General features: G+C 43.2%; 1 protein-coding gene across 2 annotated transcripts in view; it reads left to right on the top strand.

Moving 5' to 3' along the window:
• Positions 1 to 20,608, top strand: part of LOC139463756 (uncharacterized) — a 65,226-nt gene extending 44,618 nt beyond the window's left edge. Inside the window, exons 6-22 of one of the 2 annotated variants that reach the window (XM_071245030.1) lie at positions 6,720 to 6,921; positions 7,457 to 7,554; positions 7,787 to 7,922; positions 9,473 to 9,601; positions 9,730 to 9,840; positions 9,967 to 11,019; positions 11,131 to 11,194; positions 11,317 to 11,352; positions 11,671 to 11,728; positions 12,099 to 12,403; positions 12,866 to 12,993; positions 13,393 to 13,542; positions 13,996 to 14,174; positions 14,365 to 14,455; positions 16,861 to 16,944; positions 17,193 to 17,294; positions 19,444 to 20,608. In XM_071245030.1, coding sequence (XP_071101131.1) covers positions 6,720 to 6,921; positions 7,457 to 7,554; positions 7,787 to 7,922; positions 9,473 to 9,601; positions 9,730 to 9,840; positions 9,967 to 11,019; positions 11,131 to 11,194; positions 11,317 to 11,352; positions 11,671 to 11,728; positions 12,099 to 12,403; positions 12,866 to 12,993; positions 13,393 to 13,542; positions 13,996 to 14,174; positions 14,365 to 14,455; positions 16,861 to 16,944; positions 17,193 to 17,294; positions 19,444 to 19,608 — 3,091 coding nt within the window. In that variant the 3' untranslated portion in view covers positions 19,609 to 20,608. Of the gene's footprint in view, positions 1 to 6,719; positions 6,922 to 7,456; positions 7,555 to 7,786; positions 7,923 to 9,472; positions 9,602 to 9,729; positions 9,841 to 9,966; positions 11,020 to 11,130; positions 11,195 to 11,316; positions 11,353 to 11,670; positions 11,729 to 12,098; positions 12,473 to 12,865; positions 12,994 to 13,392; positions 13,543 to 13,995; positions 14,175 to 14,364; positions 14,456 to 16,860; positions 16,945 to 17,192; positions 17,295 to 19,443 lie in introns of both variants that reach the window. The other variant, XM_071245029.1, reaches the window with a different exon arrangement.
• The last annotated feature ends 590 nt before the right edge of the window (positions 20,609 to 21,198 follow it).

Genomic DNA, 21,198 nt, shown 5'->3' with positions numbered 1-21,198 from the left:
GTAGCATGTCATGTTGCAGGTGTTCAGCATGGCCAAACAAATTGTCGTGTGTCATGGCTGGCATGGTGTTTAACACAACACCCCCTGAAGGTCACCACAGCAAAAACCGTACTATGGTATGCATACATTTAAGAGTACGCAGCTAACAGAACAGAAACAAGCAATTGTAGCCCTCTTTGTGATCAGTGTATCACATGCAAGAGTGCTGCATTTGCTACACCAAACACTTCATGCAGAGACTCAAAGGGTTCACTGTATGCACGACACAATACAACACAGCCATGCAATTGTAGCCCTCTTTGTGATCAGTGTATCGCATGCAAGAGTGCTGCATTTGCTACAACCAAACACTTCATGCAGAGACTCAAAGGGTTCACTGTATGCACGACACAATACGACACAGCCATGCAATTGTAGCCCTCTTTGTGATCAGTGTATCGCATGCAAGAGTGCTGCATTTGCTACACCAAACACTTCATGCAGAGACTCAAAGGGTTCACTGTATGCACGACACAATACGACACAGCCATGCAATTGTAGCCCTCTTTGTGATCAGTTTATCGCATGCAAGAGTGCTGCATTTGCTACACCAAACACTTCATGCAGAGACTCAAAGGGTTCACTGTATGCATGACACAATACGACACAGCCATGCAATTGTAGCCCTCTTTGTGATCAGTGTATCGTATGCAAGAGTGCTGCATTTGCTACACCAAACACTTCATGCAGAGACTCAAAGGGTTCACTGTATGCACGACACAACACGAAACAGCCATGCAATTGTAGCCCTCTTTGTGATCAGTGTATCGCATGCAAGAGTGCTGCATTTGCTACACCAAACACTTCATGCAATGACTGAAGGAGGTCACTATACACACAGCACAACACAACTCAACACAGCCATGCAATTGTAGCCCTCTTTGTGATCAGTGTATCGCATGCAAGAGTGCTGCATTTGCTACACTGAATACCCCATGCAATGACTGAAGGAGGTCACTATACGCACAACTCAACACAGCCAAGTAATTGTAGCCCTCTTTGTGATCAGTGTATCGCATGCAAGAGTGCTGCATTTGCTACACCAAACACTTCATGCAGAGACTCAAAGGGTTCACTGTATGCACGACACAACACGACACAGCCATGCAATTGTAGCCCTCTTTGTGATCAGTTTATCGCATGCAAGAGTGCTGCATTTGCTACACCAAACACTTCATGCAGAGACTCAAAGGGTTCACTGTATGCACGACACAATACGACACAGCCAAGCAATTGTAGCCCTCTTTGTGATCAGTGTATCGCATGCAAGAGTGCTGCATTTGCTACACAAACACTTCATGCAGAGACTCAAAGGGTTCACTGTATGCACGACACAACACGACACAGCCATGCAATTGTAGCCCTCTTTGTGATCAGTTTATCGCATGCAAGAGTGCTGCATTTGCTACACCAAACACTTCATGCAGAGACTCAAAGGGTTCACTGTATGCACGACACAATACGACACAGCCAAGCAATTGTAGCCCTCTTTGTGATCAGTGTATCGCATGCAAGAGTGCTGCATTTGCTACACAAACACTTCATGCAATGACTGAAGGAGGTCACTATACAAACAGCACCACACAACTCAACACAGCCATAGCCATGCAATTGTAGCCCTCTTTGTGATCAGTGTATCGCATGCAAGAGTGCTGCATTTGCTACACCAAACACTTCTTGCAGAGACTCAAAGGGTTCAATATATGCACGACACAATACAACACAGCCAAGCAATTGTAGCCCTCTTTGTGATCAGTGTATCGCATGCAAGAGTGCTGCATTTGCTACACCAAACACTTCATGCAGAGACTCAAAGGGTTCACTGTATGCACGACACAATACGAAACAGCCATGCAATTGTAGCCCTCTTTGTGATCAGTTTATCGCATGCAAGAGTGCTGCATTTGCTTCACTGAATACCCCATGCAGTGACTGAAGGAGGTCACTATACGCACAACACGACACAGCCAAGTAATTGTAGCCCTCTTTGTGATCAGTGTATCGCATGCAAGAGTGCTGCATTTGCTACACCAAACACTTCATGCAGAGACTCAAAGGGTTCAATGTATGCACGACACAATATGACACAGCCATGCAATTGTAGCCCTCTTTGTGATCAGTGTATCGCATGCAAGAGTGCTGCATTTGCTACACCAAACACTTCATGCAATGACTGACCGCCTCCGTGGTCTAGTGGTAGAGCGGAAGGTCCGCGTTTCAATCCCCGGCCGCGTCATTCCAAAAGACGTTAAAAGATGGTACTTGTTGTTACCCTGTCTGGCGTTCGGCATTAAGGGGTTTAAGCAAGGACTGGTCGGCTCAGAGTCAGTATACTGTGTCTGAGTGGGGTATTCATGTTAAACTGCGGCATGGTATCTCAGTGGGCTAGCACTATAAATCGGCATCAGTCCGTTATAGTACAAGCACACACACACACACACACACACACACACACACACACACACACACACACACACACACACACACACACACACACGTGCATGCATGTCGCTATATAAGTGCAATAATCTTGGACGCGACATTTAACCCAATTTCCCCTCCTCACCCCATGCAATGACTGAAGGTCACCATACGCACAACTCGACACAGCCAAGCAATTGTAGCCCTCTTTGTGATCAGTGTATCGCATGCAAGAGTGCTGCATTTGCTACACAAACACTTCATGCAGAGACTCAAAGGGTTCACTGTATGCACGACACAATACGACACAGCCATGCAATTGTAGCCCTCTTTGTGATCAGTGTATCGCATGCAAGAGTGCTGCATTTGCTACACCAAACACATCATGCAGAGACTCAAAGGGTTTACTGTATGCACGACACATCACGACACAGCCATGCAATTGTAGCCCTCTTTGTGATCAGTTTATCGCATGCAAGAGTGCTGCATTTGCTACACCAAACACTTCATGCAGAGACTCAAAGGGTTCACTGTATGCACGACACAACACGACACAGCCATGCAATTGTAGCCCTCTTTGTGATCAGTGTATCGCATGCAAGAGTGCTGCATTTGCTACACCAAACACTTCATGCAGAGACTCAAAGGGTTTACTGTATGCACGACACAATACGACACAGCCATGCAATTGTAGCCCTCTTTGTGATCAGTGTATCGCATGAAAGAGTGCTGCATTTGCTACACCAAACACTTCATGCAGAGACTCAAAGGGTTCACTGTATGCACGACACAATACGACACAGCCATGCAATTGTAGCCCTCTTTGTGATCAGTGTATCGCATGCAAGAGTGCTGCATTTGCTACACCAAACACTTCATGCAGAGACTCAAAGGGTTCACTGTATGCACGACACAATACGACACAGCCAAGCAATTGTAGCCCTCTTTGTGATCAGTGTATCGCATGCAAGAGTGCTGCATTTGCTACACAAACACTTCATGCAGAGACTCAAAGGGTTCACTGTATGCACGACACAATACGACACAGCCATGCAATTGTAGCCCTCTTTGTGATCAGTGTATCACATGCAAGAGTGCTGCATTTGCTACACCAAACACTTCATGCAGAGACTCAAAGGGTTCACTGTATGCACGACACAATACGAAAAAGCCATGCAATTGTGGCCCTCTTTGTGATCAGTTTATCGCATGCAAGAGTGCTGCATTTGCTACACCAAACACTTCATGCAGAGACTCAAAGGGTTCACTGTATGCACGACACAATACGACACAGCCATGCAATTGTAGCCCTCTTTGTGATCAGTTTATCGCATGCAAGAGTGCTGCATTTGCTTCACTGAATACCCCATGCAATGACTGAAGGAGGTCACTATACGCACAACACGACACAGCCAAGTAATTGTAGCCCTCTTTGTGATCAGTGTATCGCATGCAAGAGTGCTGCATTTGCTACACAATCACTTCATGCAGAGACTCAAAGGGTTCACTGTATGCACGACACAATACGACACAGCCATGCAATTGTAGCTCTTTTTGTGATCAGTGTATCGCATGCAAGAGTGCTGCGTTTGCTAAACTGAATACCCCATGCAATGACTGAAGGAGGTCACTATACGCACAACACGACACAGCCAAGTAATTGTAGCCCTCTTTGTGATCAGTGTATCGCATGCAAGAGTGCTGCATTTGCTACACCAAACACTTCATGCAGAGACTCAAAGGGTTCACTGTATGCACGACACAATATGACACAGCCAAGTAATTGTAGCCCTCTTTGTGATCAGTGTATCGCATGCAAGAGTGCTGCATTTGCTTCACTGAATACCCCATGCAATGACTGAAGGAGGTCACTATACTCACAACTCAACACAGCCAAGTAATTGTAGCCCTCTTTGTGATCAGTGTATCGCATGCAAGAGTGCTGCATTTGCTACACCAAACACTTCATGCAGAGACTCAAAGGGTTCACTGTATGCACGACACAACACGACACAGCCAAGTAATTGTAGCCCTCTTTGTGATCAGTGTATCGCATGCAAGAGTGCTGCATTTGCTTCACTGAATACCCCATGCAATGACTGAAGGAGGTCACTATACGCACAACTCAACACAGCCAAGTAATTGTAGCCCTCTTTGTGATCAGTTTATCGCATGCAAGAGTGCTGCATTTGCTTCACTGAATACCCCATGCAATGACTGAAGGAGGTCACTATACGCACAACACGACACAGCCATGTAATTGTAGCCCTCTTTGTTATCAGTAACGGAAGCACATTCTTCAAAACACACCTCCACAGTTGTGTCTGACTGTCTTACCCTGGATGCAGGTAAAGTCCATCCAGAGCAGACTTGATGCATTATCTTGCTCCATGCACAAATGTTTTGTGTGATTGTTTTACCAAAGATCTACATAGATCTAGGATCTGAGTAAACACCATGCTGTTCTGTCAACTGCCGTATACACCAACCCTTGTATTTATATTGAAAATAGTAGCTTTCCACTATCCAAATAATTATAAGAATAGTTGAAATCCTAACAGTTGAGTTCAAGGGTATAGCAGCATTTTGTGATTATTTGAACCACATCATAGAATCAGAATATGATACAGAAGACATAGGAAAAGCGAGAAATTGTTGCTAACAATAACATTTCTATCGGTTTTCATCCCATGGGATTTGATAACTTGTTCATAACTATTAACTCTACTGTGACAGCAATAAACAAGGCAGTCCATTCCCCATTTATTAATATATATGTTATCACTGTTTTTGAAATCTCTTCCCTTGAAAGCCTGTTGCTTGGAAACATAAATTATATTGCACAGTATTGCTTGAAAAAAAATAACAAGTTCTTTGTTGTAATACATTTGAGAACCAGGAAAATCTTCGGCATGCTCCCAGTGTCATGTCAAATTATTTAAGTGAGCTATGAATCTAATAAATTATGCAAATCACTGGAATATCCGGTTTCATAATTCCCTTTTGTTAGTCTGGTATTGAGTGTCAATAGTCAAAATGAAAGTCAAAAGGTCCTTATCATTGCCATAATGTTAAAAGGTAAAGATTTGAGGGTCCCTAGTTTCCTATACTGTAGCAGAAAACCTTTGGACCAAAGGATCCCCTGTAACACTGGAATGTGCACTATACAGTACACATTTGACAGTGCTATTGTCTCAAACTTGGAACATCAGTGCCACCAACTTGTAAGGTTCCTGCTTTGACATCAAGAACAGACTAAAGCTATAGGTTATCTTTTCCCGAGCCTTATTTCATTAAACCATAACAGTTTTACATCTTCTTTTGAACATTTTTTGTAATAAAAGAACATTTTTGTTGTTGGTGGTTTTTGGTTGAGAAAAGAAATTGCAAAAGCAAACTGAAACGTATAAACATCCAAAGGTAACAAAATGTCACTGAACAATCAACTACAGGAAACTACAACTACAATAAACTATGTTTAAAACGAACATGCTTATAAGAAACTAACGGATATAACAAAATGTTTTTTGGTCCCGTCCATTTGCTGTATATAGGCTTATAACGAACTATAAAATTACGAACTAAATTTAATTACATCAGATAGTCAAATATTGAGTTAATATGGCTTCTTGACCCGGTTTGCTATTTTCTTGAAAATGTTTTGTTATAAACTAAATTTCTCATTGAACTCCTCAATCAAGTGTTATTGTTTTACTTGACCAGCATGGATTCCTTCGCTTCCAACAGCAGTCTTGTTGGTTTCATGAATATTTTTAGTTGAAGCTGATTTTGAATATTATCATATCCAAATGTATGATACAAAAGTTTGGTGATCTCAAATATTTTTTATTACTTTTTTTTACATATTTTAAGATTTTGAGAACTTGGAAGTATTTTTTAAGTTGCAATTATAAAGGGGGATGAAACGTCCCTGTGTGTTGGTAGGGAGAATTTACATTTCAAGGTTTTTACATTTGTAATGAAAAATATATTCCAGTCGACAAGGACACAAGAAGTATAATAAATAGGATATTCCATGTGTCTTGTTAAATACCATGTTTCTCTCAGGGGAATGGGTACAATGTGTGAAGCCCATTTCTGGTGTCCCCCGCCGTGATTTTGCTGGAATATTGCTTAAAGCAGCGTAAAAGCATACTCACTCACTCACTCAATGGAAAAGTGATATTTCACTTGACACATGAAATATCCTCTATTTATGTTTGGTTTGCAAGTGGTTTTGATTATTATGTATGTTTCAGGAGCACTTTTGTGATGGAGTATGTGGGTGAAGTCCTGGACTATCGTCAGTTCAAGAACCGCACCAAGCAGTATGCTAAGAACAGCACCACCCACTTCTACTTTATGGCCCTGAATGCAGACGAGGTGATCGACGCCACGTACAAGGGCAACATCTCCAGGTTCATCAACCACAGCTGTGACCCCAACTGTGAGACGCAGAAGGTGAGCATGTCTCTGCTACATTTGTATAGGATGTAGTTAATCTGCTTGCAGGGTTATGTGTTGTCTCACTCTCAGACAATAAATACTATTGAGAAGCCTGTAAGGATATTGGTGTAGTTAAATCTCAAACCCCATGCTTGGTGTGACAGTAAGTTGGTTATGATCATCTGGCTGATTGTGTGTGTAATTTTATGGACATCGTTGTTCAACCACTGGTTTGCCAGACCCAGTCTAAATTCATGTTAAGCTTGCCATGATACAGCAGGGCTAATGCTGACTGTGACATTGAACAACTTTCATTCAGTGTGTATGTAATTGGAATAGTCAGTCATGAATAGACTGACAGACCTTTGTACTTTGCCACTAGCCTTACCCAAAGCCTTTCATCAATAATTGACTACCTGCAAACTAATCATTTAATGTGTCTGAAAGAGTCCTCTGTGGCCTATACTTGTCGGCATAGACAACATTGTCTCATTAAGTCAAGATGTGTGTGCAGTGGATCATGTGAGTCTATTTGTCCTGTGTATTCCAGTGGACGGTGAATGGTGAGCTGAGGATTGGGTTCTTCACTCGACGGGCAATTGCAGCAGATGAGGAGCTGACTTTTGACTACCAGTTCGAGAGATACGGGTGAGACTCAACTTTGATAGTTACACATCCTGAAGGATTGGTTGTCATTAAACTTAGTTGGTATGGCCATTAATTCATCTGTATGTTCTGCTGGAAAAGTATAAACCTGTCATTATGTTGTGATACTAACAAGTACAGAACAGTGGTCTCCATTGAGCAGGTACTGATAAATAATTAATTCTTGAATAATCTGGAGGTAGTTTTACCTTAGAATATTGCATGTTTATTTCAGTGAGAATGCACAGAAGTGTTACTGTGGGTCTGACAATTGCCGAGGGTTCATCGGTGCAACCAAGGCAACCCCTGTGAAGAAGAAGAAGGACAAGGTTGTTGACAAGAAGAAGAAGGAATTGTTTGAAGATGAATCAGTGAGTGAACACAAATAGAGAACTATTCAGTCTTTGTGCAGACTTTAGAATTCTGATCAGTTGTAGCAAACTGACCCAAGTAAAAGTCTGGAGAGTTTGGGTTTGCCTGCTTTAGTTGTCTCGGGAGGGATGGAAAGTCTCGTCCAGTGTAAGTCTCATAAGCCGGTCTATTTGAGGGTTGCTTTGTGTCAATAGACCGACATATACCTGTGTGTGTGTGTGTGTGTGTGTGTGTGTGTGTGTGTGTGTGTGTGTGTGTTTTCTGTCAAAAGACAGAAGTGTTTCTGGCAGGGGTCTGGAAACCGTCATATGCGCCAGACATGTCCGATTGGGAATCTCAAATGTCCGGTTTAAAATATTGCTTACCAGACATTTTAAAAAGTATTGTCCGGACATTCTTAACTTTTGACCGAACATGATCAACAGTTAGGAAGGACTGAGCAGTTTCTGTCTGTAGTTGTAACACAATGAAGATTATCTACACTGACAAGCTTTGTTTGTTTTGATTGCTGTAAATACATCGTACGTACATGATAGTCCAATCGGTCAATCACTGTAATAGGCAATAAACTGAGTTGACACTCATTAATCGAGGATTAATTACTGAGAACATCTTGTTAATTTGAGTGAAAGGTGTTTACAACTGTACATAAATACCTTGCATCATCGATGTACCTCATTATCCTCACAATGCTACGATACGTAACCTCAGACAAGAAGCGAAAGCGTGACGACAGCCAGTTGACCGATGCAGATCAGTCGAGCGGATCTGCCAAACCCTCAAAGTCTGGACGATCATTTTGTAAGTCGTGGCTAATGACTTTCACTTGGTTGACATACAATGAGGATTCGCAGATTTTATTGTTTTCAGTAGCTAGTCGTATATTGAATCTTGATTGACCGCCATTTTGCTTTCTCGGACGATTGATATCAAATTTTTTTATGGTCAATAATTAAGTACAGATAAAAAAAAGTATTCAAATAACTATTGCTATCAACGATATTTTAGTATTTGTGATTAAATTATCTGTCTTGTTTTTAAATAATCTTAAGCTTAAAAAAACCCTTTTCCCGTGAGGTCACGTGATAACCAAATATGGGATGATAGTTTTGATCCAAATGTTACAACGCGTACACTTGAGCAGACTCATGAATATAACTCATGAATATTAATTAGACCGTTCACTACGTTAACAGATCGTTATTATAACAGAAACAAATGTATGTTTTCCATGTATATCTAAAATGATATTATTTGTTATTAATTGTCCGGTGAATTAAACAATTCATAATTCATCATGTTATGAATACGTAAACTTGTAATGTGTGTGAAAAGTCGTACTAAAATGCGCTATTTGAAGGGGGCGTGGCCTAAATGCAAATGTCTGATTGGGATTTTAAATTTTCCAGACCCCTGGTTTCTGGGTTAGTAAGATAGTGTGTCGGCCTGGTTCAATAGACAGAGGTGTTTCTTGGCTAGAAAGAAGGTGTGTGTTTTCTGTCAATAGCCAGATGTGTTCCTGGGTTTGATGATGTGTGTCTGGTTGCAGCTGGAGGAGGAGTTGGAGCGCATGCAGCAACAGGGCCTGAAGAACAAGGACCACGTGCTGTCCCTGTGTCGGCTCATGGTCAAGGTCGAGGAGTGTGAGCACCGCAAGGTCATCCTCAGGATACTCCAGGTGAGAACATCTTCATCGCTGAAGCATCAGTAATAATGAATCAGTGACCATCTAGTATGTGTTCAGTTATATTGAAACAAGTTACTGATGTGACAGGTTGTGTTCAAATGAATGTTTGCTTGTGGCAGGACACCCAGGAGCCAGCATGTCTGAGACTGTTCCTTGACTACCATGGCTTGCCTCTGCTGTGGAGCTGGATGGCTGACTCGTCTCAGGAGGATGAGGAGCTCAAGTTCCTGGTGGGTGTGTTCAACACAAATGTTGGCTTTCGTTTTCCTGAATGTAGTGCATGTGTTCATGAATTCATATTGTGTAGAAGTGTAGGTAATATATTTACACTGTGTATGTGGTTCTTTTTTTTTCAGATATTGTTCACATTGAAGTCCCTGCCCATCAACAATAAAACAGTTTTAAAGGAGAGCAAGATTTTGACTGTTGTGAGTCAGCTAGCAGAGTTGGAGTCGACGCCAGTGAAGTCTGAGGCAGACTCTAACACCAACAGTGATGTTCTCCCCCTCCCATCGACTACCTCAATACCTGTTTCTATCCTGGCATCCACCAAAGATAGCAAGGACAAGCACAAGAAAAAGAAGGTGACTTTTGCTGATGAGGCCACCAGTTCAGATAGCGACATCTCTGATTCCAGCAAGATCACATCCACTCAGCCGGAGTCTACAGCAGCGACAGAGTCTGGGTTGGTTTCATCAGGAGCTACTGGAAGCTTCTTGGACATTTCTTTCAAAGAAATATCATATTCGGATGGGTATGTGGACTTTTCATCTGAAGGTAAAGAAGCAGGTGGGGAAACTGAAAAATCCAAGATTGTGTCACCTCCGCAAGATGCTGAGGCAACAGGGAAGGAGGCAGCTGTGGTTGATGCTGCAGATAGTTCTCAGGGAAGTGATGAGAAGGACAAAGTCAATATCTCTATTGAAGCAGAGAGCAGTGCTACGGACATATCTGAAGACAAGATGGAAACTGATGAGGCCAAAGGAAATACTGAGGGAGATGAAAAAGAATCTGAACCTTTAGAGAGTGATAGGAAAGACATGGTTATTAGTCCCAGTGAAGACAACAGCAAGTCAAGCACAGACAGTGACAGCTCCTCAAAGTCAAGCACGGACAGTGACAGCAAGGTCAAGGTTGATGCATTGTCTAGCCAACTTGAGAGTGAAGCTGCACAGACCGAGAATAGAGCAATTGAGACTCAGAATGAGGCAGCTGAAACCCAAAATGAGGCTGCTGACATCCAGAGTGAGGTGGTGCAGGCCCAGAGTGAGGCAGCAGAGATCCAGAGTGAGGCAGCAGAGATCCAGAGTGAGGCAGCAGAGATCCAGAGTGAGGCACTTGAGGGAGATGAGAAGAAAAGTCTGTCTATCCTGGCCACTGAGCTTTTGGAACAGTGGAGCGGCCTGAAGGTGATGCATAAATATGCTTCAAGATCCAAATTAATATTTAAGATTCTCTTGCTTATGCTTGTTTTGTACTTTGAAGGACTGTGAGTAAAGGCAACATGAATGTATTTGCAGGAGCTTTTCAAGATCCCTAAGAAGGAAAGAGATGAGGAGAGGAAGAGGACAGAGAAAGAGCTAGGTGAGAACTGGTGAAATCAGGTGATACATGACACATGTACTATGATAAGAGAAGTTGATGAGGTGGAGAAGTCTTCGTGGTGTAATGTACTGGGTTGAAATCATAGTCTTTTGTTTTTTCAGATGTTCAGTATACTGAGCGGTCCAATAGAAAATCAGGTGAGTTGATATGTAACTTACTGCATACTTTGTCTTTTTATATTACAGTTATCAGTATAGCTGATTTGATTGTGGCCATCTGTCTGTTGTCAGCTGTTTCTGGATGATAGCTTTTAATTTGATTAGTATTAAGTAAGTTATTACATTGAATGTATAGACATCAGATGTGTTAATGTTAAGACAGGTCATGTTCAATAGAATGCTTAAGTAGTCAGTTAAGAAAGTTGATGGCCATCAAACATTTGACCAGTTTCCTGTTCTCTCTTGTTTATTTTGACAAACAGTTAGCAATGATCATGTTTCTTTTCCTTGATTTAGCGCCACCCTCCAAGCGTAAGCGGAGGCGAGATGACACCTCAAGCCCCTACAGGAGCAGGTAAGTGTTTTTATGGTTGTTTTAACACAATCAAAAACCTTCATATAAATCATTTTTTGAAAGCCCAGTGAAGTATGGTGGGCAAGGATTGGAGCCCATGAGTTACTTCTGCTCATCTCGTCATGTACAAACATGTTCTTGCCGTCCTCATCTGATTGTGGACTTCAATTCCAGATGCAGTCTAGTTTTGGGTCACATTACTTCAGTATAGAAGCCACAGTGGTCATCTGCCTTGAGCTCTTACTCATTAAACATTTAAACTGACTGCTGTCAAAGTAGCAATGAACCCCTCACTCTATAGGATCTATTGACACTCCCTCATTTCCTCACTCACTCTCTCCACTGATCACATGTTGATGTGTCATTCCAGGAAGCCATTGCTGCCAACTCCCCCAGAGATGACCAAGGAGGAGAGGCGCCAGCTGTTTGAGGCTCAAGTCCGGGCTCAGGATGAGATGAATGCTGAGATACGGCGACAGCAGGAAGAGTATTTGCAAGCCAGATATGCAGAGAATCCCAATTACGACCCAAGATATGACCCTAACCTGGCCCAGTATTATCAGCAGGAGCAAGACCCCACTTTTACACAACAAGACCCCAGTTTCCCACAAGACCCCAGCTTCCAACCTCAGGATCCCAGCTTTCAATATACACAAGATCCCTCTATGCCACCAGGTAGTGTTACCAAGACAACACCTCCAGCAGGTCACATGGCCGACCTTGACACTGGGTCCAGCCAAGCAGGTGTGTGTATGTTGGCATGCATGGAAGCATATGCTGCTGGCTGGCTGAAGTTTGAGATGGCTTGTGACTTGTGTTGGAGTTTTGTTTACTGTGTCTTGTTTGTACATGTCGATGACCCACTGCATCATTGTAAGCTTACTTGTTTGCTGGTCATACATAGGACATACTGGATTGACGTAGCTTTCAATTTTCACAATAATTTTCACCGCTCAGCTTCATTTTCAACTGTCGGTAGCTTTTTCAAGTATCATTTGTTTTGTGTCATTGTCACTCATGTCAATGGAAATGAAATACTGTGCCACTTTTGTCTTGTGTATAGCTGTGCAGTTGTGTAAGTGTGAGATCTTGTTTGACCAGTAATGTAGTCTTCACTGAGGATTTGTATGCTGACAGGTCATTACCCTGGGATGGAGGGGGTGGCGTCGGTACTCAACTACCCCCACATGATGGACCCCAGCCAGGCACAGCAGTATGCAGACCCCAGCCAACCCCAGGTGATGTATCAACAGCAGCAGTACCAGGTGAGGATGTAGAAGCAGGCAGTGTTTCCCACAAAATAGCAACATATGTACACCCAAACACAAAATATCAAGCAATATATATGTCCCCCTAAACAGCACTAGTGTCAGTTTCTGTATTCTACACCAGGGCGCACTTGCACAGTATGATCTTGGTGCTATGACTATCTTAGTCTATGTTAGAGAATGGGAGTTACATTCGACTTATATAGCTAAGATTGCTTTGTGCTAGTGTGCCCAGGATGGTTACCCCAAACCTGACAAAATGCAGCAATGTCTATTATCAGTGTATAATAGTATCATGAATAGCTATACTGAAAATCTGGGAATATTTGTTATCTCCAGTCAGCAATATGTTGCAATAAGCAGTATTTCATTTCGAAGCTTATTGTTTTGTTGCAGGCTACTGCTGGTGTGATTGCCCAGTCCAGTGTTGCTTCAGTCACCGACCAAACCATCCAGGCCCAGCAGGTCTTCTACGCTAGCACTCCCAGCACAGCTGTACAGCCAAGCATTGTCCCAGTGGCAGACCCTAATGTGGTGGCACAGCAGGTAGGTCCCAGCGTGGTCCCAGTGGCAGACCTTAACGTGGTGGCACAGCAGATAAGTCCCAGCACAGCAGTGCAGCCAAGCATTGTCCCAGTGGCTGACCCTAATGTGGTGGCACAGCAGGTAGGTCCCAGCGTTGTCCCAGTGGCAGACCCTAACGTGGTGGCACAGCAGATAAGTCCAAGCACAGCAGTGCAGCCAAGCATTGTCCCAGTGGCTGACCCTAAAATGGTGGTACCTAGCAGGTAGGTCCCAGCATCGACCCAGTGGCGGAAGGACAGAATAGACCCCCCATGAGAACTATATTGTTATTGATACAAAACACCACTGGTACAAATTTCAGGTATGTAAGGCTACAATGATATGGCTGCAATAGTGCGGGCCTCAGTGTAACAGTCACTGTGTCTTTGACCTTCATGTCCTTCAGGTGACTGCTACTGACTGTTCATATTGCAGGTGCAGCAGCTACAACAGCTGCTGAGTCTCCAACAGAACCTGGTCTCGCTGACTCAGACCCAGAAGGATGAAGAGGACCCTCCACCACCTCCATCCAAGAACAGCTCTGGCCTGCCCCCGCTATGGAAGTCGGCCACTGACAAGGAGGGCAACGTCTACTACTACCATTCAAAAACAAAGTGAGTACCTTAACTATTGAAGTATCAAAACAGATTTGTTTTCATGAAGCCTGTGAAAGGGATGGAATGTGCATTGATAATGTTCACTTAAGTATTCATACTCTAAAGTTAAGTGCCCAATCTTGTGAAACACAGGCTGGCCCTGCAGGTGTATGTTACTAGCCTCTAAGAGCACTTACTCCGACTTCAGACAAACCCAGTGGGATCCACCAACATGGGATCTGGTGCCTGAAGACAACATGGAAGTTGACTCTCCAGCAGAGAAAGAACCTGAAGTAAAGGTAATTGACTCTTCCTCCTCACTTACTGCTCTCCCTCTCTCACTCACATTGACTCAGTGTCTATTTTGTGTCCGGAACCAACACATATCAACAGTTTATGGTTCAGTGTCTGTGTAGTGTCAGGTATCGCCACACCAATGGTTTAGTGTCTATGTATTGTCTGGAACTGTCGGGTATCACCACACCAATGATTTAGTGTCTATGTATTGTCTGGAACTGTCAGGTATCGCCCCACCAATGATTTAGTGTCTATGTTTTGTCTGGAACTGTCGGGTATCGCCACACCAATGATTTAGAGTGTATGTATTGTCTGGAACTGTCGGGTATCGCCCCACCAATGATTTAGTGTCTATGTATTGTCTGGAACTGTCGGGTATCACGCCACCAATGATTTAGTGTCTATGTATTGTCTGGAACTGTCGGGTATGGCCCCACCAATGGTTTAGTGTCTATGTATTGTCTGGAACTGTCGGGTATCGCCACACCAATGATTTAGAGTGTATGTATTGTCTGGAACTGTCGGGTATCGCCCCACCAATGATTTAGTGTCTATGTATTGTCTGGAACTGTCGGCTATCGCCCCGCCAATGATTTAGTGTCTATGTATTGTCTGGAACTGTCGGGTATCGCCCCACCAATGATTTAGTGTCTATGTCTTGTCTGGAACTGTCGGGTATCGCCCCACCAATGATTTAGTGTCTATGTATTGTCTGGAACTGTCGGGTATCGCCCCGCCAATGATTTAGTGTCTATGTATTGTCTGGAACTGTCGGGTATCGCCCCACCAATGGTTTAGTGTCTATGTATTGTCTGAAACTGTCGGGTATCGCCACACTAATGATTTAGTGTCTATGTATTGTCTGGAACTGTCGGGTATCGCCCCACCAATGGTTTAGTGTCTATGTATTGTCTGGAACTGTCGGGTATCGCCACACTAATGATTTAGTGTCTATGTATTGTCTGGAACTGTCGGGTATTGCCACACCAATGATTTAGTGTCTATGTATTGTCTGGAACTGTTGGGTATTGCCACACCAATGATTTAGTGTCTGTATTGTCTGAAACTGTCGGGTATCGCCACACTAATGATTTAGTGTCTATGTATTGTCTGGAACTGTCGGGTATCGCCCCACCAATGGTTTAGTGTCTATGTATTGTCTGGAACTGTCGGGTATCGCCACACTAATGATTTAGTGTCTATGTATTGTCTGGAACTGTCGGGTATTGCCACACCAATGATTTAGTGTCTATGTATTGTCTGGAACTGTCGGGTATTGCCACACCAATGATTTAGTGTCTATGTATTGTCTGGAACTGTCGGGTATTGCCACACCAATGATTTAGTGTCTATGTATTGTCTGGAACTGTCGGGTATTGCCACACCAATGATTTAGTGTCTATGTATTGTCTGGAACTGTCGGGTATTGCCCCACCAATGATTTAGTGTCTATGTATTGTCTGGAACTGTCGGGTATTGCCACACCAATGATTTAGTGTCTATGTATTGTCTGGAACTGTCGGGTATTGCCACACCAATGATTTAGTGTCTATGTATTGTCTGGAACTGTTGGGTATTGCCACACCAATGGTTTAGTGTCTATGTATTGTCTGGAACTGTCGGGTATTGCCACACCAATGATTTAGTGTCTATGTATTGTCTGGAACTGTCGGGTATCGCCCCACCAATGATTTAGTGTCTATGTATTGTCTGGAACTGTTGGGTATTGCCACACTAATGATTTAGTGTCTATGTATTGTCTGGAACTGTTGGGTATTGCCACACCAATGGTTTAGTGTCTATGTATTGTCTGGAACTGTCGGGTATCGCCCCACCAATGATTTAGTGTCTATGTATTGTCTGGAACTGTTGGGTATTGCCACACCAATGATTTAGTGTCTATGTATTGTCTGGAACTGTTGGGTATTGCCACACCAATGGTTTAGTGTCTATGTATTGTCTGGAACTGTCGGGTATCGCCCCACCAATGATTTAGTGTCTATGTATTGTCTGGAACTGTTGGGTATTGCCACACCAATGGTTTAGTGTCTATGTATTGTCTGGAACTGTCGGGTATTGCCACACCAATGATTTAGTGTCTGGAAGCATCACATATCAGCACAGTGGTGATTAAGTGTCTATGTAGTGTCAGGTATCATCACACCTATTATTTAATATCTGTTCAGTGTCTGAAACCAGCATGTAGCATAATTATGATTTAGTGTCTATTTCAGTGTCTGGAACCACACATAGAAGCACAGATATGATTTAGTGTCTGTTCAGTGTCTGGAACCACACATAGAAGCACAGTTATGATTTAGTGTCTGTTCAGTGCCTGGGTCAGTGAACCTGTCATGGATGGGTACACCTATTCATGGTTGCTATGTTGTGCTTTCTATTGATTCAGACGTCCAAAAAGAAGACAACCACGGCCGCAGCTGACACGTCCAGTGAGGTGGCCAAGAAGATCAAAGACCAGTTCAGACAAAAGGTATTAATTGTTTTATTTCTTGCTGTAAGTCATGATACTGTTTGTTTGTCACAATACAGGAAGAACATGTGCAGCTGCTGACAGGTGTACCTTTACAAAGACTTCAGTGAGATGTTGTTATGATGTGTCAAGAATAATACAGGGCATCTACCATTAGAATGTACTTCATTTGATAATAACTGGTGTCAGCTTTCACCAAAGACCTACCTCTCTATGGCTGGTTGTAATACATGATTGGGCTGTTCTAGATGTCACAGCTGATTGTGAGCTGCCTCAACCCTTACCGCAAGCCGGACTGCAAAGCAGGGAGAATCTGCTCCACCGATGACTTCAAGCACCTGGCTAGGAAGGTGAGGAGGAATACAGAAATACAACCCGTTCATTGCATTACCCCTTCATACACACCCATTGCCCAGTATGCCTTCAGTGCACCTTCAGTACCCCTTCATACACACCCATTGCCCAGTATGCCTTCAGTGCACCTTCAGTACCCCTTCATACACACCCATTGCCCAGTATGCCTTCAGTGCACCTTCAGTACCCCTTCATACACACCCATTGCCCAGTATGCCTTCAGTGCACCTTCAGTACCCCTTCATACACACCCATTGCCCAGTATGCCTTCAGTGCACCTTCAGTACCCCTTCATACACACCCATTGCCCAGTATGCCTTCAGTACCCCTTCAGTACCCCTTCAGTACCCCTTCATACACACCCATTGCCCAGTATGCCTTCAGTGCACCTTCAGTACCCCTTCATACACACCCATTGCCCAGTACGCCTTCAGTTCACCTTCAGTACCCCTTCAGTACCCCTTCAGTACCCCTTCATACACACCCATTGCCCAGTATGCCTTCAGTGCACCTTCAGTACCCCTTCAGTACCCCTTCAGTACCCCTTCATACACACCCATTGCCCAGTACGCCTTCAGTGCACCTTCAGTACCCCTTCAGTACCCCTTCATACACACCCATTGCCCAGTATGCCTTCAGTGCACCTTCAGTACCCCTTCATACACACCCATTGCCCAGTATGCCTTCAGTGCACCTTCAGTACCCCTTCAGTACCCCTTCATACACACCCATTGCCCAGTGCGCCTTCAGTGCACCTTCAGTACCCCTTCAGTACCCCTTCAGTACCCCTTCATTCACACCCATTGCCCAGTACGCCTTCAGTGCACCTTCAGTACCCCTTCAGTACCCCTTCATACACACCCATTGCCCAGTGCACCTTCAGTACAAACACATTGCTCAGTTCACCTTTGGTACACACGCATTGCCCAGTCAACCTTTGGTACACACATTGCCCAGTCAACCCTCGGTACACACATTGCACAGTCAACCCTCGGTACACACATTGCCCAGTCAACCCTCGGTACACACATTGCCCAGTCAACCCTCGGTACACACATTGCCCAGTCAACCCTCGGTACACACATTGCCCAGGCAACCCTTGGTACACACATTGCCCAGTCAACCCTCGGTGCACACATTGCCCAGTCAACCCTCGGTACACATTACCCAGGCAACCCTCGGTACACACATTGCCCAGTCAACCCTCGGTATACACATTGCCCAGGTAACCCTCGGTACACACATTCCACATTCAACCCTCGGTACACACATTGCACAGTCAACCCTCGGTACACACATTGCACAGTCAACCCTTGGTACACACATTGCCCAGTCAACCTTTGGTACACACATTGCCCAGTCAACCCTCGGTACACACATTGCACAGTCAACCTTTGGTACACACATTGCACAGTCAACCCTTGGTACGCACATTGCCCAGTCAACCCTTGGTACACACATTGCCCAGTCAACCCTTGGTACACACATTGCCCAGGCAACCCTTGGTACACACATTGCTCAGTCAACCCTCGGTACACACATTGCACAGTCAACCCTTGGTACACACATTGCCCAGGCAACCCTTTGTACACACATTGCCCAGTCAACCTTTGGTACACACATTGCCCAGGCAACCCTTGGTACACACATTGCATTGCTTGGACCTTCTGGAGAGCAACTGCGTGCGTGCGTGCGTGCGTGCGTGCGTGCGTGCGTGAGTGACACCTTCTGTACACATGAATTACAGCACATCTCGGGTACACTTGCAATATTTCACACATTCATGAATAAATTCAGAAAAGTGTTAAGTGAGTTTTAGTAGATTTGTCTCACCATGGGTAATGCATGATAGAATTGTTCCCCCAGAACCTATGTTATTATAAGTGTTGGCCGAGATGGGTGGTCATGATGACTCTGATCGTTAATCGTGCTTGGAGTCACTGGTTCGTTAGGTCCAGATTAAAGTACAGGCAGTTGCGATACAGCTGAAATTATCTTGTGACATAAAACCTGATTCACCCAAAGATTCATTTCCTGCTACACTGATAATTTCTTTCAGTGGGACCAACAGCATTATAAATTCAAGATCATTATTCACTCTGGCTGAATTGTACTGAAGCTTATCATACCAAAATCTCATTTCAGCTGACACATCACGTAATGGCGAAAGAGCTGAAACATTGTCGTCACGTGGAAGACCTCGAAGTCAATGAGAATGTCAAGGCCAAGGCAAAAGACTACATTAAAAAATACATGGACCGATTTCCATCTGCCTACAAGAAAGATGATGACTCTGAATATTGTACTTAAACTTGCTAGGCAACCTAGCTGTGTGTAGTTGCCATTATATATATCGTGTGTGTCATTCCCTTGACTGTTGGTGTATATATTGTGTGTGTTGCCCTCTCTTCATCTGTCATTGTATATATTGTGTGTGTTGCCCTGCCTTCAATTGTTGATGTATATATCATGGTCATGCCCTCTCTTCATCAGTCATTGTTTATACCATAGATGTGTGGAAGGTACTGTGTGGCAGGGAGAGTGTGTGTGTGCGTGTGTGTGTCTGCTAATCAGGGCTATGTATATACAATAATGTCATACATGTATCAGAAGGCGGTTATATCATCCAGGGATATATAGTGTTTTAGGTGTTTTTGCGTTTTCAGTTGAATGTATTTATCCTGTTTGAAAAAGTGAAGTCATGTGACCTACTTTTCTAGAGCAGCTATCAATATTATCTCCGAGTTTGAAATAGAAAGGGAGTCCGATGCTAACCCTCATCACTGTGACATCGGTGCTGAATTTCTTATATTACAAGTCATGAAGAATAGATAAAAACTGCAAAGAACTGTTATGTTTTTTTATGATCAATCTGTTAAGATATTGTAGTTATGATTTTAATAAATGAACTAGAAATGTTGCATTTTAATTTGTGATAGTATTATAAATTTTAGCAGACTTGAATCAGTAAGGATACATTTTAGATGAAAGTTTTAGTTGTTATGTTCGACAATAACTTTTATTTTTCATTGTCTGTTTATTTCCTGTGAATGTTTGAAACAGTGAAGGTGTTTGTTTGAGACTATCGACAGTGTACTCAAACAAACACAATCTGACTGATATGCAAATGTCTAATAGTTCAGGTGGAGAAGCCTATAACAGTTACATAGTTTAATCCATCTGGACCCTGTTCCACAAAGCTATCTTATCGCTAAGGTGATCTTAACTCCCTACTTTAACATAGACTTACAATCATTAAAACGCTAAGATTGCTTTCTGGAACGAGGACCAGAAGCTTCTTAATTGTATTACAGTTTAAAACTGGTTTCATAGATGAAAGCATCTATTCTGAGCACTTCCTCATATTGCCACTGCATGTTCACTATACTTTCTTTAAGGATAACTTCAGCTGCACTTACAGCATCTTGTCACTTTCCAGGAATAGAGCACAATCTGATTTTCACTTTCTCATACAACTTGGACCAAATTACCAACTTTAATTCAGGTTTTTAGTTTTTGTAGAACAATTTATGTTCAAATCTCCAATAGATTGTTTTACCTTGTACATATCAATTTCTAGCAGGAATTTTATCTACACAGAAACTAGAAATTCATGTTAAAGGTGAAAAGAAGATACAACACAATCAATTTGCTACCATGATCTTGTTGGGAACACTTGTGTAGGGAACATGTTCCTCTGTGCCTAAGGACTCATGTCAGTGTTTCTATTGCCTCTGTAAGCAGATGGGGAGCATCTCCCCGTAGCAGTCAATCTGTCTCTGTGTTGTATTGCGCACAAGGTATCATAGCATGCCGTACATCTTTCATGTGCAATACATTCAACTCATTTCATTTCTAAGGCATAAGTGAGTTTTGTATAATATTCAGAAGAACTGTATA

This window comes from Haliotis cracherodii, unplaced genomic scaffold, assembly GCF_022045235.1.
Source record: "Haliotis cracherodii isolate W230 unplaced genomic scaffold, xgHalCrac1.p SCAF_16, whole genome shotgun sequence".
Lineage (NCBI taxonomy): Eukaryota > Metazoa > Mollusca > Gastropoda > Lepetellida > Haliotidae > Haliotis > Haliotis cracherodii.
The sequence above is the reverse complement of the archived record's forward strand: the minus strand, read 5'-3'. Positions and strand labels throughout refer to the sequence as shown.